The sequence below is a fragment of the Cupressus sempervirens genome, chromosome 9 (genome assembly GCF_028749045.1).
Source record: "Cupressus sempervirens isolate cs-2001-9-10 chromosome 9, ASM2874904v1, whole genome shotgun sequence".
Classification (NCBI taxonomy): Eukaryota; Viridiplantae; Streptophyta; class Pinopsida; order Cupressales; family Cupressaceae; genus Cupressus; species Cupressus sempervirens.
Genome location: NC_143126.1, coordinates 698,059,845 through 698,085,878, shown reverse-complemented (window position 1 = coordinate 698,085,878; position 26,034 = coordinate 698,059,845). Strand labels below are relative to the sequence as shown.

At 35.6% G+C, this 26,034-nt stretch overlaps 1 protein-coding gene across 1 annotated transcript in view; it reads left to right on the top strand.

Annotated features, from left to right (window-relative positions):
- Positions 1-24,841, top strand: part of LOC149540639 (Tetrapyrrole (Corrin/Porphyrin) Methylase) — an 84,851-nt gene extending 60,010 nt beyond the window's left edge. The window contains exon 6 of the mRNA XM_089801735.1: positions 24,310-24,841. Within this exon, the coding sequence (XP_089657861.1) occupies positions 24,310-24,527 (218 nt within the window). The 3' untranslated portion in view covers positions 24,528-24,841. The remainder of the gene's footprint in view (positions 1-24,309) is intronic.
- The last annotated feature ends 1,193 nt before the right edge of the window (positions 24,842-26,034 follow it).

The following is a 26,034-nucleotide window of genomic DNA, read 5'->3' as shown; positions in this document are numbered from 1 at the left end:
ATTAGGGCTTATGTGGATTAATTTGGGCCCTTGATTTCAAATCAATCTTGGCCAATCATTGTTATTGGGGCTCCTATATAAGCCCTTCCCCCTCTCATTTGTAAAGTAGGACTTTTTGGAGAATTATTGCTATTATAATAATACCAAATTTGCTCCACTTTTCATTGCTGTGCCTTGCATGGTGAATTGTTGTGATCAAGTTTGTATTATTGCATGGTGATCCATACTTCCTCACTTAAATTAGGATTTTATTTCATGTTGTTTAGAAGTAGTTTAGTTGGATGGAAGTCACTGTGGATGTTCACTTGAATGACTCGACAAATCTGGGCCACTAGCCTCTTGCCGATGGTAAGGCTGCCTTGCGTGGCGAGTTGATGAAAACACTTAACTTCAATTGATGTTCAATCTTTGGTTTGCATCCAGATGATGGGATTGGAGAGAGGATATTGATGTGAAAATCATTTGTGTATTCCTTAGAAGTTTGCACTAGGTGGATGAAGTCACTGGCGAGATTGCATCTAGTAGAGTCCAAGTTCATCCATGATTCCTTGCATTCATAGTATAAGTAGAAGTAGAAATAGAGGTTAGAAGTTTAAGATTGGAAGATCAAAATCATATTTTCATTGCATGTTGTAAAGCCAAATCTTTAGCGGCGCAAGAGTTGATATCCATTGAATGAATAGCTTGAGTCCCTTTGTTATAACCAGCATACCACATCATAAAACTGAGTGAAGTCCACGATTAAGATGGAACCTTGAAGTCATTTCATGATCTTACTTTGCAAACTTAGCATGAGAGATGACCTTATATCAAGAGAGGATTGAGTGTTTGGTGTTTCTCCTCGAAACATTAAGTATTTGATTTTGCATGTAGTAGTGAAACAAAACTCACATCAACAAGTCTTTATTTGATCATACTGTTTCATTTATTGATTTATGTTGCTAGGTTATATTGTGTAATTTATTTATTATATTCTGAAAGTTGTCTATGAGAAAAATTGGAGATAATATTCTACTAGGATATTACTCACGTATAGGATTAAATTTCAAAGGTTTGTTATCTTTTGTATGATGTGTCGATGAGAATTCTATTCTTTGTCTACACTATTATATAGAATAGAAAAACGTTGTTATCTTTAAATGTCAAACATCATGTCAATGAGAAAATTAGCACCCTACCTCCATCTTCCATGTGTGTGATGGTGAGAATTTGTGACAATTTAATAATTCTAGATATTTCAATTATGAGAGGGATCTTTGAAACTTGTGAGTTATAGTTTCCTCTACGGTATAGTTAGAAACATGTTTTAGAAGCTTCACATCCACCTTGTAATAACTGGCCTAGTTGGTACTCTAGGTTTTTTAAGGTAGCTGCGATATATTGCAGTCATGCAAGTCTTTTTTAATCCAGTTATTGGTGTTGATGGGTAGTTTCGTTACGGGTAGAGAAACTGAGAAGATTTCATTTGTATATATTATCCAAGTGGATAAATTGACAATGCCTGCTTAGTATTCGAGTCATGCAGTGTGGTTAGGTGATAGGTCTATATTATTTTCAGTGAAGGGAGAAAACATAGACCAAAATCCTTTCATCTACCATTACAAAACCATAATGAACGACTTCAGTGCATTTCTAACATAGACGAAGTTGGAAATGTTGGAGGAGATGCCTAAGCGTTTATCTTCCTCATATTTCCTAGGAAAACTTAGATATGGTGTACCCTCCAAGTTTTCTCTAACTCTGCCCCATTAGGGGTCTTCAGCGCAATTCAAGACTCATAGAAGATGCAAATATTGGAGTGCTGGATATTGAAGTTTGTCCAGAAAGCAAGAGCTTTTAGGACAAAGGCATGACATTGATATTGGAAAGGTGGAAAGGGGTTTGCTTGAATAGTATAAGCTTTAATTCTTTTCTTTGCAACGAATACACTCAAAGTTACAGCTTATTGTTATAGCGAGAGTTATAATTTTTGCTATCCTTGCAAACCCTTTCCCACCTTGTCATTTTGTCTTAAAAGCTCTTGCTTTCTAGCCGGCCTCCAGTACATAACACTCCAATAGTTTACATTCTTTTCGAGTTTCAACTTGCGCAAATGACCCCTATCAGGGTTTAGTCCAAGAAACCAAGCAGAGTACATTGTATCCAGTGTTCCTAGGGAATTTGGGAAGGAAGATAGATGCTCATGCATCTCCTCTAGCATTTGCAGCTCCATTTGTGTCAGAAATGCACTAAAGCCTGTCATGTTGGTGATAAATTATTAATGTCGACAAAAGATTTAAATATTGTTTATATAATTTATTTATGCATTAATAAAGTTAGTATATAAGTTAAATATAAATATTTAAGTTCATTAATGTGGGACTATTGTGAAGTGGGAAATATTTACATATTAAAGGTCTCTTTATTTAATAACACATTGGAGGCATAAAATGTAAATGAGGACTTAAAGGGAAAGCTATTTTAAGTGACATGGAGAAATATTAAAGGAAAAGCATTCACGGAAAAAAACGATCTTGCAAAAATAGGAGGAAAAAAGCAATTGTGAGAAAATAGGAGAAAAAAGCAATCTTGAGAAAATAGGAGAAAAAAGCAAAATTTTGAAAAAGTAAAGGCAAAAGTGATGAGCAAAAGTGATTTTGTTTATCTCACATTGGTATGATGTGTGAATAAGCTCTTATAAGAGTGTAATAAAAGATTTTGAAGAGCTCGCTTTTAGAAGAGTGGATGAAATAAGAAATTTATGAAATATTGGAGAATTCTTCTTCAAGGGTTTGTGAGGATGAAATCCCTCATGAATGACATTCTATTTGCTGTTTGAAGATGCAGATAGGAGGATCTTTGAGTATTCATTTGATTATACTATATAGCTGTTACTTTTCATTTGATACGATTTCAGTGGTCTGGAAGGGTTTATTTGACAGAGTGAACATAGAAGTTGTGGCCAAGCTGTTGTGGATCGAATTGGCCTTTCTGGTAAAGCTTATAAATCAGTTTGGAAGAATTTATGAGGGTTGTACAAGTCTGAAAGTGGTCTGTACAGAGCCGTACTAATCCATTATCTTATCAGAGTCTGTCATTAAGACATTAAAGTCTAGGGAGGCTGTACAGGTCTGGAATAACATTGGGAAAGTTCAGTACCAGTCTCAGGTTCATTTGGGGGTGTTGTACATGTCTAAACAGCGCCATAATAATCAGGAGAAACTTTACAATGGTATCAGTTTGATACCGGGGTCAGCCATTACAGTGGTATGGACAAGAAAGTTAGTGGTATGGATTCTTAATCCTGGCATGAGCTATTCAGAATTATATATTACTGATTTGCATAATAATTGCAGCTGGCATTGAAGGATCGTTGTGTTTTTATTCCTTCATTATTATATACATTTTGGAGTTCTTGGAACTGTCATTGGAAGAGTTTAAAGCCAAAGGTAGACATTAAATACAATCTGTTGCAGCAAATTTTGTTTCAGTATTTCCTGAGCATCATATAATAATTAAAGGAGACTATCTTCAAATCAGAACTGTCCTTGAATTTTCTATTCATGTTTATCTCTTGTTATATTCTTTCTACTGCAAGCTTTAATAAAAAAATCTGCACAAGAGTTCATGTATTTACTATGCTTAAAACTTTTTCATTTGCAAAATAAATCATGTTCATGCGAAAACACACTTTGAATCTGTTGATGTGAGTTTTGTTCCACTACAACATGCAGAATCAAATATGTAACGTTTTGAGGAGAAACGCCAAATTGTCAACCCTTTCTTGATATACGGTCATCTCTCATGCTAAGCTTGCAAAGTAAGATCATGAAATGACTTCAAGGTTCCTTCTATCGTGGATACTCACGCAGATAACATCATGAAATGACTTCAAGGTTCCTTCTATCGTGGATACTCGTGCAGTGAAATTATGTGATTTTTTGGTTATCACAAAGGGACTTATGCTACTCATTCAATGTACATCAAGTCTTGCACTTCTAAAGATTTGGCTTCACAATGTGCAATGAAAATATAGTTCAACTGCTCCACTTCAACTCCAACTTAAAATCCTCACCTCTATTTCTACTTCTACTTCTACTATGAGTGCAAGGAATCATGGATGAACTTGGACTCTACTAGATGTAATCTGACCAGCGGTTCCACCCATGTAGTGTAAGCTTCTAAGGAACACTTGAATGGTTTTCAAATCAATATCTCCTCTCCAACCCCATCAAATGGATGCAAACTAAAGATTGAATATCAATTGAAGTTAAGTGCATTCAATCATCAACTTACCACACAAGGCACCCTTACCATCAACAAGAGGCTAGTGGCCCGGATTTGTTCAAATCAAACAAATAAATATCCACAACTCCCATTCAACTAAACTACTTTAACATGAAAATAAATCTACTCCAAGTGAAAGATTGAGGAAACCATGCAATACTACAAAGCAGTAACAAGTAATTCACCATGAAGAACGAACAATGAACTATCCATTACATTGAAAACATCATAGCAACAATTTGATCAAGTCTCTCTCTTAGCTATCCTACTCTACTCTAGCTCTCCAATCTCACCTCCTAAACTAATCTCCTAAGCTCCTTCTAAACTAATTCCTTACAAATGAGAAGGGCCTTTTATAATAGTTCCATTACAATGAAGGGCCAAGATCGATTCAAGATTAGGGGCTGAGATTTCTTCCTATAAACCCTAATTAGGGTTGCCGGATTTTCAACCAATTACATGAAGGCACCAATTCATGGGCCAATAAGAAAATTATAATGATTTTCTCAACCAATGAGAGAATGGGACACTTGGCACGATTTGATTGAGTGTGCTTGAAACTGAATTTTTCTAATTCGAGGAGGCCAACAATTGCCATCTCATCATCCTTATCCTGTGCTTGATGTCTTGGCCTGTAGAAGATGTTTGTGAAAATTGCAAAAGTATCTCTTCCTCGGTTGTTAGAAAGCATCTCCCAAAGTTTGAGATTTTCTCCATCCTTTGAAATTTTCTCATGGAATTGATTGGAACCACTTGCATCTTCGTGAACTTGATCTATATTGATTCTCTTTGAATATGTCCTTGTGTAGCTGGATCCTTTGTGCTTTCCTGAATTTCCTCTTAATTTGAATTTGTGGGTTGATAGTTTGAACTTAGATCCTTCCTTCTCACTTGAGTCCTCGGGCTTGAGCCATCTTCTCGTAGTATCCACTTGAAGTTTTGAGGCCTTGATCATCACCTTGCCCTCTAGCGCCTCCTTATAGTGCCAATTTCTGTTGGCGTGACAATGGAGGGTATGTGCACCAACAATGCTGCGATTTTCTAAGATTTTCCAAGAATGAACTTCAATTCAGACCTCCTTGAATTTACCTTCCAAAACAAAGGAGAAAAGCATTAAGTTTATGAAAAAATCTGTAAATAAAATAACATCATTAATAAAAAAAACTTCATCCCAAATTTAGCATTAACATTCATTTCTCTCTCAACTCACCAATTTACCCATTCAACTTGTCTTGAAGTATTCATATTTCCATTTTTAAATCATTGAAAGATGGGCATTTCAGTGGTGACAATGCTTACGTTTTAATAAAAATAAAATTAATTGCCAAATTTAAAGCGCTAGCATCAATTTTTTCTTTCCATCCAAGGGCTGCAAGAATAATTCATGGTAGGCAGTTATAACGATTATAGATGATGAGAATTGGTTGAAGGAAAAGCCTTAGCCTCAGGAATTTCCCTTGGTGGAAAATCCCGAGTGTTGGAGTTTCCCTCAGACATGGTGTAGGGTTCTCTTTGTCTTAGAACTTTCAAATTTCATCATTGTCACCCAATTTTATCCCAATTCTACCTCTTCTAGGATTACACTTGCTTAAAATGCATTTTAGTAAAAAAAAATGAAAAGGGGAAATGGGGTCGAAATTCCCTAGTGTTAGGAATTACACCTAGTGGAAAATCTTGAGTGTCAGGAATTTCCTCCAAATAGGAATTTCTCTAATTTTATCTCATTTCAACATTCCTTGGTGATTCCTTGTTCTATTCTTGCTCATGATGTTGCCCTCATGCCATAAATCGATCTTTATATGCCTTAGAGGATGGTGAAAATTTAGAGAATTAATGTGGTGGAAATTCTTAAGTATTAGTAATTTCCCCCCAGTGGAAAATCCTCAGCGTCGAGAATTTCCCCCGAATCCACTTTTGCCACTTAGACAACTAGAACTTGCCATTTTACTCTTTATGCCCATTCTTTAACTAGTCTTTGACTTGCTCTTGCACATCCTTTTTGGTTGATGAGGAGGGGAAAATCCTAGGCGTTAGGAATTTCCCGTGGTGGAAAATCCTTAGCATCAAGAATTTCCCTTGGTGGAAAATCCTTAAGAAATTTCCCCTGAGTATGGTTTGTTCAAAATCCTTCTATTTCTCAAACATGCAAACCTTTCTTGCTTGGACTAAAGTTCTACCTACCAACTTAGACTTAGGCTAAGAAAACATCCTAAAAGGATACTAAAGCTCACATAAACCCTAGACAAAATTGCTTCTCAGCAAGACAAAATTGCTCAAACTCGCCCTCAAACCTAGAGACATGAAAAAAAGTGTTGCCAACTAAAACCACATAAGACAACGACTCCTACTTGCGAAAGCAAATAGAGGAGGTCCCCATTTGTAATGGGGTGATGGTGTGATAACCACACAATAGAACCTTGCAACTATATGCAAGCATCGATTGACAAAATGTGGGTGGAGTAGCAAAGCAACATCAAAATATTGGTTTAGAAAAGAGAGGCATCATACACGTTCTTTTGTTTTTGAAAAGAATTCTTGAGTTTTAATGTAAAGATTTAGCAATAAACAATGGAAATGCTAAGTTGCTGGTTTGGGTTCTGTTCCAAGTTCGAAGTTTGAGAACCAGTTCGCAAGTTCGACAAAATTTTGGTTTGGGTTCGTTAGTACAAAAAAATGTAATTTAAAAAAAAAAAAAAAAAAAAAAATTATATATATACATATATGTATATATATATGTGTATATATGTATATGTATATGTGTATGTGTGTGTGTATATATATATATATATATATGAAGCATGAGTTAAAATTAGAATGTAGCATAGTAGCATAAACACATTTAAACAACAAAAACTTTAAAACACCATAAACAACTAAACTTGTAATCATAGTGATCATACCATCATATATTAACATAGTTCAATCAACTTCAACATCAAAGATTCAAAACATTTAAAATATCAAGTTCAAGTATCATTGTTTCACGTTCATTGTTTAACTAATGGGATGAAAATCTATTAATATTCTTAGTTCTAAGTTCTTCAATCTTCATCTTTTTTTTCATATTCATCTTCTTCTTCTCCGGCATTACTTGCACTAAGGCCAATGGGATCAGCAACAGAATCAACAATGGTACCTCTAGCATTGACAAACTCTATGAACTCATCCATGATTACATCTCTCATATCATCATCAGGAAATATTCTTCTAAATGCTGCCTGGTACTTGTCAGACACTTCCATATCTCTATATGGTTGCAACCTTCCTGGTAGATCACAATATTGTGAGCTATAGTATTTGGGGGTCAAGGCATAGACAAGCAAATGTAATGGAGTGGTCATTTTGTTCCATCTTTCATTAATAATTTGTTGCATTTGTTTGAAAAAGGTCTCTTGCGGATCTTGCTCATTTTCATTTATAACTTGCTTGATCTTCTCAATCATTGAGTCTATGTCATTATAGATCTCTCCAAGGCAAGGCCTATCCATGTCAGTATACCTAAGCATGCTCATAATGGGCTCGGTGATCTTAAGGAGATATTCCACACATTCCCACCATGACTTAGCCAATAGCCTATCCTTTATTTTGTTTTCCCTTTCAGTGTTCTTTTGCTTCCATACACCCCAATTGTGGCTGATTACCATACCTTGAAGTGCATCTTTCACTTGCACAAGTCGTCTTAAGATGATTATATGTGATGCAAAACGGGTCTCAGCAACCTGTGACATAAATTAGAGCAAAAAACAAAACTATTAGATACATATTTTAGAAAAGTATACACATTGCACAAGTAAAATATAAAAAATCAGAAATTGTCAAATATTAAAAATTAAATTACTAACTTGAGTTCAAGTTCATTTACCTTCAATAACTCCAATTTTGAGTAGTTCTTGAAAAGAGATTGAGTCATGTGGTGGTTTGTGACAAACATTTGTATGTCCTCAGCCTCTTCATACATTGTTTTGATCCACTCAATTCGGTTCCCAATCTTTTGTAGCATAAGATTGAGTGAATGGACTGCACAAGGTATCCAAAAGATATGTTGATATCGTGATTCAACCAACAAACCTACTGCCCTACAATTCTTTGCATTGTCCGTTATGACTTGGACAATTTTTCTTGCACCCACTTGCTCAATGGCCCCAATTAGGATATCAGCAATAAATGGCTCATCTTTTACTTTGCCCTCACAATGCACCGCTTTTAGAAACATTCCCCCTTTAGGGGACACTGCAAGGACATTGATCAAGGGACGGTTCCTAGAATCCTTCCAGCCATCTGAAACAATTGTCACCCCTGTCTCAACCCATGAGTCTCTTATGGGCTTCAATTGATTTTCAATCCATTGGACCTCGTCATCTAACAAGGTGGTGCGTACTTTTTCATACCTGGGGCCACAATACCCTTTTGGAACTTCATTGGCACCCCTCAACATGTCCTTCCAAAATGGAGAGCGAACAACATTAAAGGACAACTGATTTGCATACAAGCACCTTCCCACCTTAATGTCAACAATTTTTTGACCCTTATTTTGAAAAGCATTTTCTAGTGGCCCCTTTCTTTTGTGTACAACGGGGATAGATTTAGTGTCAGTGTCCGTTGCGGTACTAAAGAAGGGGTGGTCTTGTACTATAACATCTGGGGGGGGGGCTGCATTTCCTTTTCTCTTTTACTTTTATTGGCATTGCTACTATACTCTGTTGCCCTATGTTCTCTCTTTTCTGTTGCCTCATGCTCTTCAATATATTTTAACACTGTTTGATTTAGTATAGGGGCACTTTTTTTGCCAGGGCATTTCTTGACTCCTCTTCTTGTGTAACCACATAAATGACCTACCACATGATAATAAGAACTATTTCTTTCTACACCACATCCTCGACATCTCCAACAGAATGCACCACCTCCTGGAAGGGGTTTTAAAATGTCTACATACTTCCATGGAGGAGAATTAGAGTTGGGTTCCATTCTTTGTTCGGTGTTGCCTATTGATGAAGAGGTAGATGACATTCCTTTCCTTATGGCAAGAAATTAGATACATGTTCATAATTTATATGCAAGAAAATGACAAATTTTGAAATAGTGGAAATGCATTAAATTTTGGATTATTTCTATTGCTTTGCATATTTTACACATAATTTTATGTGAATTTTTGTCACATAGTGAAGTTTCAAAATAGATTTTTAAATAACTTAAAAAATATCTCCATAAATATTTTAGCTAAATAAAAATAGATTGATGCTACTTGATCCACGTCTAATTGATACTGAGATTAAATATTTTTCCTTTAAGAGTAATTATATATTATGTCATTTATTTTCTCAATAATTGATATTGCTTTTGACTAGAGCTATGAACCAACGGGGTTATAGTGGGGGACCCCATTCCCATGGTGGTATTACATCAATTAGATCACCAACTTGGGCTGAACACCAATGTGGTATTTGATTATCCATCAAAGCTAGTATCCTAAAGGGGATCGCCACTTTTTATTCATCCGCCACCAAAACTCCTTATCATCAGTGATTCTTTCTGACTCTTGCATCACCTATACCCTCTGTTGCACCACATCACTCCTTACTCCACCATATCCGCTTCCACTTCATCCACCTTATTTGTCTTCTCCACAAGTTTTCTACCTCCCTGGTCAACACTTTCTCACCATCCTCCATGCCTCTGTCGCATCCTTTTACTCCACCCCTACGCCACATTCGTCCCACCCAAATCCCCTTCATCGTCAGTTGACCATCCATCCAACCTTCGTTCGTCCTTCTCCATGTAACTTTTGCTTCGGTCTTCTCTCAATCATGTTCTCCTTCCATCAACCATATACTCCTTGTCTTTACACCCTGCAACACCCTGTTTTCCTCTACTGTCTTGTTGTTGTGGTCATCTAAGAATCGCAGCTACCTCATCTTCTCTATCAACTTTGCATACTCCAAAATCCATCCTCGACACCCTCACTTACACCTTCATCCTTTGCATACTATGTGTCACACATCACCTCAACCAAAACACCAAGTTATCGTTCAACACCACACACATCTATCTCTTGCGGAGCATCTCAGGTTCAAATCGTGTCCGCACGGTTTTTAGTGGCAATGAATTTGTCATTGCACTGCGGGGTCAATCCCCTATATTGTATGTAATAATTGTTAACTACAATTTCAATAACATCATAAATTTGTAGAGTATGTGAAGTATAAAATTAATTTCTCAAAATAGTTTTATTAAATTTGACTAGTCTTTTGGTTTTCGAATTAATAATATAAAATTATTTTTTATACACAACTCTTAGATCATTTTTTTAAGGATTTGTACTTTTCAAAAGAGATGCCAAGATACCAAATTTGGATTTACCACATGCTTACGATTTTGGTGAAGTTTTCAGGGTATAGATTTGAATATAATTTAACGAACTAGCTATTCAATGAACATAATGGCTATTTATTTTTTGTTTATTAATTCAATTAAATATTACAAATAATGGTACTGTGTTTCTAATTTAATAGTAAAATGTCTAATCAAGCCATTATATCGGGTAGATAGACATTGCCCTACTTTCATGCTAGTAGGTGAAGTGATAAAAGAAATCTAATATGTTAATGGAGAGGTTTCAGACAATATGCCTTTCTCTGTTATGCCTTGTCACCAAACCTACTTTATTGCTTTCATAAATTGTATGGTGGTTTGTACAACTTGTTGAGTTTGGAGTTGGTTATGTTGCATCAAATGGCAAGACCTTTTTTTGAATTTAATCATTTATTAAAATTTATGGTATCATTTACTTCAAATTGAATTTGATTATTAAATTCAAAATGGTCATGTCAACAGGCTTGATTTGTCTTTACAAGAACCAAAAGGGTTGTTGAAAATACCTTTTTTGAATTAAGTTTATACTCGTTGATTTTTAATTGAATCATTAAATTAACAAAATGTCTGAAATTTGATTTAATTGTTGTGAAAAAATATCTTGTCAAAAGGCCTTTTGATGCTTGTATAGACAACATGACAAGTCTTTGCATGCAGTTATGGTGTGTAGAGGCAATATAGGGATGTATTGCTGTACATCTGGGGTTTGATAGTATAAATAGAGGTGTATGCATAATGTTGTTTTTGTTAACTTCAAACATTCTGCTGACCAATCTAGTAATTTTTTTTTGTGTTTGTTCTTTTATTATCATAGTTCAATATTTATCTAGACATTTAATTTTTAGAATTTGTGCACATATTAACTATTAAAGTTTGTGACACATGAGTTTCTATTAAAATGCTTGAGGACAATAGCACTAGATACATAAACATAGGTTTTCATATGACTTCGCATTCTTTCTAGATATTTATTCCTCCTTTAAGCCAAAACATAACCTCAAACCCCACAAAAAAAAATAGTTGAACTTACTGTTAATCTCTAAGCCTATGTTGCCGATTAGTGACCAAACACTTAGTCATTTGCAAGGCTGAGCAGATAATACTTATACCGATCAGAACAAAGATTGTCGAGCATTGAGTATAGACAGAGCAGGTATGCGAGCCAAGGAATATAGTATGAGCCGGTCAATATAATAGAGACCGAGCATATTGAGAAGTTATGAAGAGCCGAGCAAACAGACTTAGAGAAGCTGAGTAACAACTTACATGATTAAGCGTCACAGCACTCAAGTGCCAAGTAATTCAGTTTTGATATGTGAGTTTGTAATGGCACAAACTCATATGTAAATTGTTTTGGCTGACATTCCTATGAAATTTAATATATGTAGAGCCAGATCAGATTCTGATTACTCGTCATTAGTAGAAGGTAATGATCCCTAGGTGTACAATTCAACCAATTAGAAAAAGGGATGGAAACAACAAAAGTAAAGGCAAAGTTATAGAGACAGAATCAGCTTAGAGAGGGCAATCCGAGCAGTGAAGGACTGAGCAGAATTATTGGATTAGGAGAATCAGATTAGAGATATAGGAATGAGGAGACCCAATATCAGTGTGCACAGCATACCGAGGGTTAGGTACTAAATCAGTTATTTTGTAATTGAGTTAGGGCAAATCTCTTAATCGAGTGGTCCTAGTAGACCTATGTAAATCTCCTAATAGAGTCTTTACTTAATTGTAAGTGTCAAATCCTCTAACAAGGTGAGATCTAATATTCTTTTCAGTCTTTAACATGACAAACCTTTCACTGGGTAGATCATATCTTATGATCAAAGATCGTAACCTTAATAGGTTAACTTTATTGTTGCAATAGTGAAGATTTGTGAGTTTCATCCTCACCCCAGTTTTACGTTCATCTTGAAGTGCTTTTGGGTAACCAAATCAGTGTGTTATGTATTGAACTATTATGGATGTGATGTATTTAATTTATGTTTTAGCATTACAGTTTTGAGAATGAATTAGGTGCATGAATGTGAGATGCATGAGGTAGTTGAAAACTACGCTGAGCTGCATGATCTTTTCAAACTGTAGCATCAGTTGTCTTCATACTCGCTCTTGATGCTGAGATTACAAACCTAAGATTACAAATGGTGGTGAATGTGAGATGCATGAGGTAGTTGAAAACCATGCTGAGCTGCATGATTTTCTCAAACTGTAGCATTAATTATCTTCATACTTGCCCTTGATGCTGAGAGGGTTGACTATGTGATCTCGAAATGCCAAAACTGAACTTCTGCTTCTTCTCTGGCAAATATATTTCATATTTGCTAGCTGTTTTGATTGTTGATGTCTTTCTATTCCACTTCTTTCTTTTGCACCAAGATCCTAGATGGGATGATACTTTAGATCAAATGCTTTGCCCTAATATGATGGGCCGGATTCTTTGTTGATTTAATAGCCCTCACATTGTCACAAAAAATCACTATAGATTTGATTTACTTCTCTCCAATTTCTTCTAAAACTTTTTGAAGCAAAAGAACTTCAATAATCCTGAAGTGACTTCAATATGTGCTTTTGTGTATGAGAGGGTAGCAATGCTTTGTTTGTTTGAGCTCCATTTATCAAACCATAACCAAAAGAGAGACAATTTTCAGATGTAGATTTATGGTCATCCAAGCTACCTCCCCAATCTGAATCACTAAAGCGAACATGATTGAAACTTTTAGGATAGTAATGAATACAAAAATTTAGAATGCCTTTCACATAACTCAAAATTTTCTCATCTGCTTCTGTGTGTATTTTTGATGGATCTGTCATGTGCTTTGAAACAAGTGAAACTATATTTCCAATATCATACCTTGTGTGGGTTAGAAACATGAAATTCTCAACAATACTTCTCTAGGTTGTCTCATCAATTATTTAATCACCATCACTTTTACACATCATAAGCACTTGAAGCGGAGGATGGGTTACAATCAACCATTTAGGCTGGTATATTTTAATGGTGTTAAAGGTGGAATATTGCCCAACCTATGAATCATTATATTGAAGAGGACAATGATCATGACATCCCTTAATGATATTTTAGAATGAAATTTTTGGTGAAACACAACGACCCATTCCCCCTTGTCCCACCTCCTTTTGAGCTTCCCGTTTCCAAGATGGAGACTTGGGGACACAGACAGAGTGTCCCTTTTTTCTCTTGCCGCTACCATCGAGACAACTAGAGACTTCTAGGAGTGTTCGTGACGTCTCAAGAATTCCTAGGAGAGTTCACTGAGCATATTTGAAAGTCCCTGAACATCTCTTGTGCCTAGATGTCTCAAAAGTGTATTTTTGTTTAAAATTTCTTTCTCTTTTTTTTAATATTTGCAAGCAATATCAGATATATACATTTTAAGGCTGATTGAAGCACATTTTTAGTTCATTTGCTAGCCTAATATGTGGGCAATTTATGAGGTTTTGTAGCTTCTATTACATACATTATTGCTGATTATGCTAGCTACACTAAATAAAATTTAGAACTGGGGTTTCTATGTTGGTGTTTCCATGTTTGCAATTCATGTGGTGCCACTGTCATATTTATCAAACAATTCATTATCCAGATCTATTTTCATATATGGTTAATTTCAATGTGTAAGGGTTTCATGTAATCAGTGGTGAATGAAGTATCACCGTCCATAATATCAGTCATATTTGACACATAAAATTCAAATCTTAGTATTTAATCTTAGTTACCCTAGTTCGGTTTTGCCTCCGGAGTAGGTCTGGGTTCAAACCGGTACCAAATTCAGGTCCTATTCGTCCAAAATATGACCAGGGTTCGATTTTTTGCAACATGGTTTGAACTAGTCCCAAACAAAAAAGAACTCGGACGAATTTGTGCCAAATAGGGCGAATTTCCAGTGAATCTTGTTGAATTGGGCCCCACAGACGACGTTTAAGTCATTTTTTTGGGCATATTTTATATTTTTTTGAGTTCTTAAACCCTAAGAAGTGAATATAAATGGTTTATGTTGGCTTTTAACACTCATTTGTGGTGTGCAAATAGGTTATTTTCTCTTGAGCAAGAGAAAAGAAGTGGTTGAGCAAGAGTTTATTTGTTCAAGGAGTTGAAAGATTGCTCTGTGAGCTATCTTGAAGTGCTTGTGCCTCATTCCTACACCTTTGCAAGATTACAATGACAAAAAAAAAGTTCTTGTTCCATTTTTCTTTTGTTTTGTTTAAGCTTTTAATTATTTTTTCAATTATCTTTCATTGCCAATAAGATCTAGACATTGTTTTCCCTAAAATTTTATTCTCAATACTTGTACAATTTCTTGCCATAGGAAAAGGAATTTCAGTGAGATCTACCTCTTCCTTATTAGGCAATGCCAATACCACACAAAGAATAGAACCCCAATTTGACTCTCTTTTGTGGAAGTATGTGGATATTTTACATCCTCTTCTATGAGGTGGCGGTTTTCCGTTGGAAATGTTGGGGTTGTGATGTAGAATGAAATAGTTCATATTATTGTGTGGTGGGCCATTTGTGTGGATACCTTGGTAGAAGAGTCAAGAAATGCCTTGTCAAAAAAAATGCACTTGTGCCAAATTCATTAGTATTAAAATATATTCAAGAGCATGAGGAAGCAGAAGAGAGAGATGAAGTTAGGCAAAATACCATCGATGGCAATTAAACTAAGAAAAGAGCAAAGGGAATGTTATCCACCCCAGATGTTGTGATAGAAGATCACCCCTTCTATACTACCTTAGCTGCTCGTGATTCTCAAAATCAAGCACCCCTTAGACACAAAAGAAAGGGACCACTAGAAACTACATTTGAAAACCAAAGTAGGGAAATTGCAGACATAGATACAACAAGATTCTTGTATGCAAAAGGGCTGTCTTTTAATCTTGTATATTTCAAGAGGATGTTGAGAAGTGCTATTGAAGCACCTACAGGGTATTCAGGGCCTAGTTTTGAGAGAGTACAAACCACTTTGTTGGATCAAGAGGTCGAGTTGATTGATGAGCAATTGAAACTCGTCAAGGATTGATGGATTGAGATAGGGGTAACAATTGTTTCAGATGGGTGGAAAGATGCTAGAAATCATCCATTGATTAATATTTTCATTGTGTCCCCATTTTTAGCAGTTCTATGTAGTTGATGGAGTTAGCTCATCATAGCGACCCTCGTGAGCTGATAGGGTGTTTTGGGGGTCCCAGTTGTAGATTTACTATTTTTAGTAGGTCTATTTTTGGCAGTTGCTATTTTTGGCAGAGCAGTGGGTGGCTTCGACAGTTGGTCAAATTAAGTTAATAATTGCATGAGCTCTTATTTATTCATTAATTATTAAGTTGCATTATTATAATAATGTTTATATTATTATAATAATGATGCTAAGTGATATTTCTAAAAAGTGTGTCGGAAAGTTTCTAGTGTTGAGTTCTTTTGAAAAACTTCCACAATTTCTGAAGTGGAGTTTTTTAGGAAACTTTGGGCCAATGAAAGATTATAAATGAGAGCTCATTTCATGGGAAAAAGTATGCTTGGATATTTATTTGCTTTTGTTGCCTTTGTGGCTTTTCTAAGTTCTAATTTTTGTGCCCTCGCTGAAGTATAAGGGTTTGAATTCTGAGTTGTCCCATTGGCTCTACAGCTGAAGTATTGTAGATTCAAATCTGAGATTTTATTCTAGATCGTGTTGCAAATAATTGTTGAGGTAAAACTATTTGCTATCTTCTCCTAGTGTTCGCACTATGTCTAGGGAGGAATTTGTTTTCATTGATTGTTCAACGAATTGGAAGTAATTCGTTGGCTGAAGATTGTCTTGAAAATCTGTGATTGAAAGAAGGTTGTTTGTGGGATATCTTCTCATACTATTTTGGCTGTAGTTGAGAAGAGTTCTTTGGCTGAGAGTTGTGAAAGGGAATTCTGGAATTGGATATTTGCATTTTCTGGGAATTGTTGAGTCTTCCAATTCTGTGACTCATGTAAGTAGGAAGACATTAGGTTTTGTTGGAGATACAGACTATACTGTATTGCAGTGTTTCCTGTTTTCCTCATTGGTGTTAAGTGTCTGCTGTAGCATGGGATTCTTTCCAGCAAATTGGTGACATTTTCATCAGTAATTCATGCATTATATAATCTGCTCTTAGACTCGGTCATTACTGTTCAATTTGGGCGATCTGGAAGCCAAGAAATTGCAGATGTTGGGCCCGCTATCACACCCAAGGCTGCGGTTGTTGAGTTACAAGGGCTGTGAACAGATTTAGTGAACCTCTGATCAAGTTTAAGGGGTTTGCATTGAGAATTGAAGGGCTTGTGTCTGCACATTATTTTGAGCATTTACTTCTGCAAATTGGGAGCCTTCTCCTTCAAGCAAATCTGCTGCATAATTACTGGGTCTCCTTTCCTTAAATATTGTAATTCTCAATTGCATTAGAGTAACAGTTTGCAATCATTTAATGCAATAAGATTCATGACATTGAACTAATCAGTTTTGTGTAGGCTCCATTATTGTAAATGCATTGCTAAGGTGAACATATATCAGTAGCAACTTATCATGTTATAAGATGTATGCTTTCCACAGTTCAATATTACTAAGTTTAGCATAAAAGGGAAACATAAGAAGCTGCAAATTACAAGCATTCACAATACTTCAAGCTGGGTTGTTGATGTGAGTCAGTTGGGCTTTAACAGTGATATCAGATTTTGTTTGCAAACTTTTTGACAAAATGTTAAACAACTGTTCAATTAAAAAATAATTGGTGTTTATTGAAGTTATAGCCAGCTGAGGGTTTTTACAAGGGGCAATGTTTTTGAAAGCAGTGGATTGTGAGGGGCCAGTAAAAGATAGGCAATTTATTACTAGTAGTCTCATCTCTGCCATTGAAGAAGTGGGTGCTAGAAACATTGTCCAAGTTGTAATGGACAATGCAAAGAATTGTAGAGTTGTTGGTTTGTTGGTTGAAGAGAGATACCAACATATTTTTTGGACACCTTGTGCAATTCATTCACGCAATCTTATGCTACAAACGATTGGGAAGAGTATTGAGTGGATCAAGGAGGTGTATGCAAAAGCTGAGGATATGGAGATGTTCATCACAAACCACCTTGACTCAAGGCGTATTTAGAATGTTATCATGTTTGGAGTTGCTGAAGGTAAGGGAACTTGAACTCAAGTTAGTTATTTAATTTAAAAAAAAATAGTATCTTACCATTTTCTGATTTTTTGATCGTGTAATATGTATTCTTTTTTGAAGTATGTATCTAATAGTTGTATTTTTTTGCTCTATTTTATGTTACAAGTCGCTAAGACACATTTTGCATCAAATGTAATCGTCTTGAGATGACTTATGGAAGTGAAAGAGGCACTTTCCAATATGGTAATCAGCAACAATTGAGCTATATGGAGGCAAAGCAACAGCGAGAGGGCATCCAAAATAAAGCTTAGGATATTGGATGACTTATGGTGGGAACGTGTGGAATATCTCATTAAGCTGACCGAGACCATTATGATCATGCTTAGGTACGCAGACATGGATAGGCTTTGCCTTGTAGATATCTATGATGGCATAGACTCAATGCTTGAGAAGATCAAGCAAATTGTAAATGAAAAAGAGCCAGAGCCCCACGAGACCTTTCGTCTACATTTGCTTGGTCATGCATTGACGCCCAAATACTATAGCACCCAATATACTGATCTACCAAGAAGGCTACCACCCTATAGAGATTTAGAAGTGTTTGATGGATATAGGGCAGCATTTGAAAGACTCTTTCTTGATGATGATATGCGAGATTTGATTACATACGAGTTCATACAGTTTGTGGATGCAAAAACTCTAAGTAATGATGCTCTTCATCATCTGTTTAGGAAGGATGCTCATAGTTGGTGGTATCTCCATGGCAAAAGATTCCAAACATTGTAGCCCCTTGCAATCAAAGTGATATCACAAGTAAATTTAATTTAAAAAAATAATCTTTAGTTTACTTTGTCTTCATAAATTGCTAGAAATTCTAAGATTCAAGATACATAATTTAAATTTTATTTAGTTGTTTACTTGGTCATGTTGTCATAGGTTGCTAGTTTATCTACTTTAGAAAGAAATTGGAGCTCAAATTCTTTCATCTGCTCAGTGAAGTGCAATAGGATGCAATCAAAAGGAGCGGGGCATTTGGTATTTCTGCATTACAACTTGCGTCTCCTCTTGCCCAAGACTAAAGAATATAAAGGAGAGGCTTGACGGACTTGGATGCTTCTACTTGCCAGCTTACAATTGAAAATTTTGATGCCTATACTATTATTGCTGCTGCTGATCCCATTGGCCTCAGCTCTGTTGCTGAGTCAACTAATGTTGAAGAACTAGGAGGAGGAGAAGATGATGATGATGATGAAGAAGAAGATGAATATTACTACATTTTTGATGCATTAGTTGAAACAATGATACTTGAACTTGCTGTTATGATTCATGAATCATGATTTGATTTTAATGTTTTGAATCTTTGATGTTGAACTTGAAATATATGATGGTATGATTATGATTCATAATGCTATGATTACAAGTTTAAAGTTTATGCTGATGTTTTTGTTGTTTCAATGATTAAATCATATGATTTAATGATACTATATGACATTCTAATTTTGATTTATGCTTCTAGGCATCATAAATACACCCACACACACACACACACACACACACACACATATAAATTTTTATATGTTTTTGTACAAACGAACCCAAAACCCTTTCCAAAATTGTTGCGTACTAGAGAACTAGTTCTTCAAATTCAAACTTCGAACCGGTACCTAATTATTTTAATATTCAATTTTTATTTTATTTTACAAATTTGCCAAAGTTTCATTTGAATGTAATTCTTATACGTTTTTTCATAAATAGTTTTTCTAGTACTAAATGTATATCAACACCGCCCACCACGTCACACCCTCCCCCCCTCTGTTGTTCGCCTACCATCACCTAAAACTAAGGCCCTTTGTCCACCCATCCTTGAAATCCTAATTATTGCGTACTAGAGAACTAGTTCTTCAAATTCAAACTTCGAACCGGTACCTAATTATTTTAATATTCAATTTTTATTTTATTTTACAAATTTGCCAAAGTTTCATTTGAATGTAATTCTTATACATTTTTTCATAAATAGTTTTTCTAGTACTAAATGTATATCAACACCGCCCACCACGTCACACCCTCCCCCCCTCTGTTGTTCGCCTACCATCACCTGAAACTAAGGCCCTTTGTCCACCTATCCTTGAAATCCTGCCCCCTATCCCCCGTGTCCCTAATGGATGGTCAAACACCTTTATGGCGAGGGAGGAGAAGAGGTAACTATGGTTGCAAAAACTGCTGATTTGTATGAAAAATGCATGCATCTGTTGGAAAGCTTGAGTCTAGGTCTATCCTTTTTGAAATATGAATAAGTAATAGGAAAGAGTTCACAAAGGAAATGACAAATCAAGAGTGACGACCTTGTCATAATAGATCATGTAATTTCTTGTTATGAGATATACAATGATCTTATTGAATAGATTGAAAATTGTCATGTCCCCATTTTGGAGGTAATTTGATTTAATTAATTTAATTAATTAAGTTGTCCAAAATAATGAATATTTTATGAGGATGACTAATTAATTAAATAAATGGTATTAAGTTAATTATTTATAAAGTTATCAAATAAATAAATATTAAAAGATAACTTTATATTTAATTAATTTAATAAAGTGACATTTTATAAAGTCACTTAATAGATAAAATAAAATAATGTTTTAGAAGTTTCTGGAGAAAGTGGAGAAAAAGAATATATAAGCATGGAGGCCTCATTGTCTATCATCCAAGTTTATTTTCTCTGTTGTGTCTACTTGAGCATTTGTGGAGCTTGAAGGTTTGCAAGTATTCAGCTTAATCATTGGGAACAATACCTTCCAAGTGATTGCATAACTGAAGGGGTGAAAGATCCTCTGAAGGGTTGCCCTTTTGAAGTGGCACTCAGGCATTTCAAGTTGAGCTCAATTTGTATACTCAGACTTACCTGAGGGTTTGAGTTTTTGGTTGCAAGAGGGAAAAAGCAGATCCGAAAAAGCAAAGCGAAAAAGCAGCATTGGTAAAAATTATTACAGCCATCTACAATTAGGTTCCTTTGGATATTTCATGCATTTTTTTTATCATTTAGATGCATATTAGAAGGTAAGGCTGTAGGTGAAAGTTTGTATCAGATTTAAGCATTATTCTTGCAGATGTAAGCCAAGAGTCTTGGCCATTTCATACTAGCATTGTAGTTGACATTATAAGTGCAATAAATGAGACATAAGTTGCTGGTCTGATATAGTTGTAATTGAATATGTATTTATCATTCATAATCAGCCTATTAGTTTGCATGCCAATTGTTTGACAAAATGTCAATTGGCTGTAGGTTCGCTTTTTGGCATAAATAATGTTATAAGTTTGCATACCAAGTGTTTGTCATAATTACTATTTGCTGTAGCTGCATATTGCAAGTAGTTTTAGTCACATATATGCATTGAATATTGTCAAAATAAGTTGCACATTCATGTTAGGTCATTGTTTAGTCAATTTTGAGTCTTCTTGCAAAAATTCTCATTGATGCTAATTGAAGAAAAGAGTCATTAAAGCAAACTCAAATGCTCTATCAGTCATATGACCCTTGCATGTGAGTTGTTTGATGAAATTCTTTAAGCCTCCAATCAACATTTTTGAGGTTAGATTTGAGCAGGGTCATTACAAAGATATGCATGAGAAAATATTTTCTCCTCTTTTTTAGAATTTTATGGGGACAACAAAAGACTTCTTTGCTCCATTGCAAGGTGCCATGCTTTGATCCACTACTCATGGGGAGGAACAATCAGAAGTAGCAAAGGTGGAAACCTGAGATAACGAAAAATAAACAAACACAAGAGGATGACAAGAAAGAAGGGATGAGCTTAGAGTAGAAGGAAAGATCAAAGTTTCGAGATGTCAAAGAAGAGGACTACTCAACGATAGAACATGGTAATGCTTAGGCAACATCAACCCAAAACTTTAGGTATGGACCTAATTGCACTTTTTAAAGGTGCTTCCAAGAATATGAGAATGATTGGGGTATGTAGTACAATTAATTTTGATGTTGTAGAGATTAGGTTGTTTGTGATTGAGCGTAATAAAGAGAGATGCAAGTAATTTAGAAACCATTGGGGTCGTACACATTGAGGTGGGCCAAGAAACATCTGAGATCCCTTGATCCAAAATGATAAGATCGTTGACAGAATTAAGAGATGATCTTTTCTCAGATCAGCACAATGGAGTGGTGGAACAAACAATGAATTTGAGAATGATATGGGATCTTGGTATTTTATTTTGGGGCATTTAGGTGCAGAAGGCAGCTGATTTGGTATACAAGTGTGTTCCTTGAGGACAGCCAATTTGGGATCAGAGGAATAATGAAATTATTAACTAAATTGTTTAAGCTTGGGGGCAATCTATTTTAAATTAAATGTTTTAGCTTGGTGCTGGCCTTTTTAATTGCTTGAGAGGCGGTTTCCTTCCTTAGTTGACCTGTGCAAGCTATGTATTTACAAGAGTTCAGGAGAGGAGTTTAGGGCATCAAAAGAAGCCTATCATTATTTGCATTAAAAGAATGCAGGAAGGATCTGAGACACCTAACTGAGACTCTTCATGGGTAGGACAAACATGCTTCCACTCTTTCTATTCAGTTTCATACTTAAGTTTTATCGCCAACTTTCTATTGAATTTGCATGGAATCTTCACGAGTTTAAGCACTAGACTGGGGAAATCTCTCCTTTCACAGGATCAGCATCCTTGCTGTGTGACTACATTATCACCAGCAAACATTTGCAGCCATAGAGAGGAGAGTAGGTGCAGGATTGTTGCCTGTTGGATCAGGAGTAAACATCCACACCGTATCATCAGGGTAGGAGCTGAGAAGAGGTTCGGCGCCCCTTTTAAGCACCAATATTGTGTCTGTGATCCTAGAGCTAATCGCTGGCAGTGATCACTGATAGATAGATTGCGGACAATGCAGGTTTCAGTTTACTGGGGTTGATAGTATGAAATGCCACACAGTGAACACCAGAATATATCCGCATATCTTTAAAATTGTATGATTATTCAGGTTTGTATTTTTCAGATCTATATTTCTCAGTAATTGGTCTGTTTTCATGTTTATGTGAAATGCTCGGTTAAATAGTTACAGAAATACTGTTTATCAAGATTCTCAAAAAATAAGAGCCAAGCATTGTAGAACCATAATGTATGACCTGAAGAACTGAAGTTGAGTTCTTCAGACGTGTTTCCTAAATAATACTATTTATAACTTTATATTATGCGTCCAGATGAGATCGTGTGTGTTTTTTATCATCAACGTTTCGGATCATACTCAATGATCCATCACCTTTTGGCATTCTAAAGCTCTCTCATCCTGATGATGGATCATTGAGTATGATCCGAAACAGTGAAGATAAAAAATACTGTCTCATCTAGAAGCATAAGATTATGGATTGTGGAAATTTATCATTAATACTGTTTATTTTGCACACGGGGATTGTAAGTATAGTTTTTATAAGCTGGTATGTTTCATTCTTAAAACACTACAACTCAACCCAATTTGAGCTTGAGAGATTCCTGCAGGATGTCTTTCTTATTGGCTTGCTCATAGTTGAAGGTAGCATCAAGAAAGTCAGTGGCAGAGCATTGCTTCTTGAGTTTCCTCAACATTGACAAAACATTGAGATGTCAGGTTGCTACAATATTCCTCTCCAGTGCAATGGATGTGAAGCAGGATGCTAGTTTGATAGAGGTTGTGGTGCACTGTTGTTTATGGAAGAAATAACTTCTAACATTGCAAATCTCGTTGTTGATAATGATTTTCATGCTCCTTCAGTGGGTGTGGGTTGTTGATAATGATTTTCATGCCATCTTCACCACATAGTAGCTTGTGTGGTCAGCAAACATAGCAGAGGTCCTAAGTGTTGCTAGAGAGACGTTCATGGCAGACTCATTTGGTATTTATTGTAGTCTGCATAACAAGTGGGAGTTTCCTCTCAGAGACATGGCCCAACAAGGTGGATGATTCTATAAGAACTATTTCCTTGCTGATAAGGAATGCTCCAGCGAGAGGGTATTGATTATTTTTTGGATGACAGCCATAGATAGAGCACCAAAGGGAGTGAATAATTTGTATCAAGTACTGGCTATTATTAGTTTGTAGACGTGTTAGATACTTAATCTTTACTCCTTTTGTGCCCATTTTCAATTTTGAATTTTTGGCAATTTTTTTTTTGTTAGATTGCTTAATTTTTCAAAATGAGTGGACCCCTATACCCACATTCACGTGTTGAGAAAAAAACTGTTCAACCATTACATATATTCAAATATCCACGAGTACCAAAATTGAGATATCCTGATAGAAATGGATGTCATTTTCATGGTTCAGAATATCAAATAATTGCATGTGCTCATAATATTTTAGATGTTAGGCATAAACATTCTTTTGGTTCTATTATATATAAGCAAGAGCAGAGGTTTTGTTACATGTGAATCAACAAATATAGATGTTTTCACAAAAATCTTGATTTACGGTTAGCTCTCTATAAGTTCCCACATGTAACTATAGGTATGCGAAATATGTACATTTTTAATAATATTTGTTTGTCATATTTGCAGTATACAACTCAGACACAACATGTGTAGGCTTGGTTCGCCTGGGTAGTGAAGCACAAAAGATAGTTGTTGGTTCTATGAGAGAGTTACTTACAGTTGACTTTGGCCCACCATTGCATTGCCTCATCATTGCTGGGAGTACTCATCCAATAGAAGATGAAATGCTAGAGTTTTTTGCCGTGCCAAAGGCTTGTTTAAATGCTCAAAATTGCACTGGTTAAAGTGGGAGCGTGAAATTTCTGTCCTATGGATCCCACACTTATCTTCAAATTAGTGAGTGGTAAAAGAGTATTCAATGCAATATTTCTTTTTTAATTTATGATTACTTACTATTTTTGACGTCTTTGATTAATTGTGATTGTACGGAGAGGCTTTCAGTCCCAGGTGTAGCTGTTAAATTGTTTTCTAAATAATATAGTATTTCTTTAAGCTATCACGATTCAATGATTCTTAGTTTGAACATCAACAAGAGTAAATTGTAACATTGAGCTATACAAGTGGAATTAATTGTACAAATTTAAATTATTGGTTTCAAGAGTCAACTTCTTTTTGTTCCAGTACATGATATTTCGTTACAATTATTAGCTTGTGAGAAGCATTTGATAACTATTCCTCTGAGTAGTAAATAAACAATTCACCAAAAGAGTAGTAAGCCAAATGATTAGGCACAAATGAAAATAATATGATACGAATTGGCATAAAGTCCCACAAGGGCAACATCATAGTTTTTAAAGTTTGAAAAATTTATATCTGCAGATCAGAATGCTCTCTATCTTTGTCATATCCTCTTCATAAAATAAATGAAATATTAAAACTTTGTACATGGAATCGATTGATTTAGTTTGTCCCGGGGCCCATTTATATTTTAATTAATTTGTAGGTGTTTGTCATGTCATGTGTCGGCACATTGTTTCTTCGTCAAGAGTTTTCCTCCAATGGGGTATATATGTCTGTCATGTTGGATTTGTTGTAGGTACGTGATTTGATTTATTTTAATTGTACTACAAATTCCCGTTGGGATTCTACTCTGTTTCACCATTTTGGAAGTGAAAGATCTTCCCTATTTGGTTATCATAGTTTCAATGACATTAATAGCCCCCCCTACTCTCCTTCTTGGTTTTGGATCTGGCAAAATTAAAACGCTACTTTGGTACCCATTTGAGAAATCTATTTTTGTCTTTCACAAAAATACAATTGTGGATTTGTGGGTTCTAGGCAATCTTATTATTAATCCTATCACAATACAATACATTCATCGAAGTCTAAAGGATCTTGTAGTGAACTATACAACCTTGATACCTCTTGCCAACCATTTCCTACACCACAATCCCTCCCCCTTCACCATATGCTGCCCTCAACAACACACTATATGCCCTTAAGATGGTGATGTTCGACAACTACTATACAACCTACCTCCTTTTCCCTTCGTATGTCATCCTCCATTTCTCCTCCTACTGTACACACCTTGCTTGCACCTACATCACCTTGCACCCACTCACTGTTGAAGATTGCATGCATGCAAAGACCCTATCCATAGACAAGTTCAAACATCTAGCTGACCATATGACTCTGTGCCATATAGTCCAACAAACCACACTGCCCCATTTCAATTCGAATTCTGCACTGTTTTGCCTTTTCGGAGTGAAAGATCTTCCCTATTTGGCTATTGTAGTTTTAGTGAGATTAATTCCTCATCCTACCCTCCTTGTTGGTTTTGGATCTGGCGAA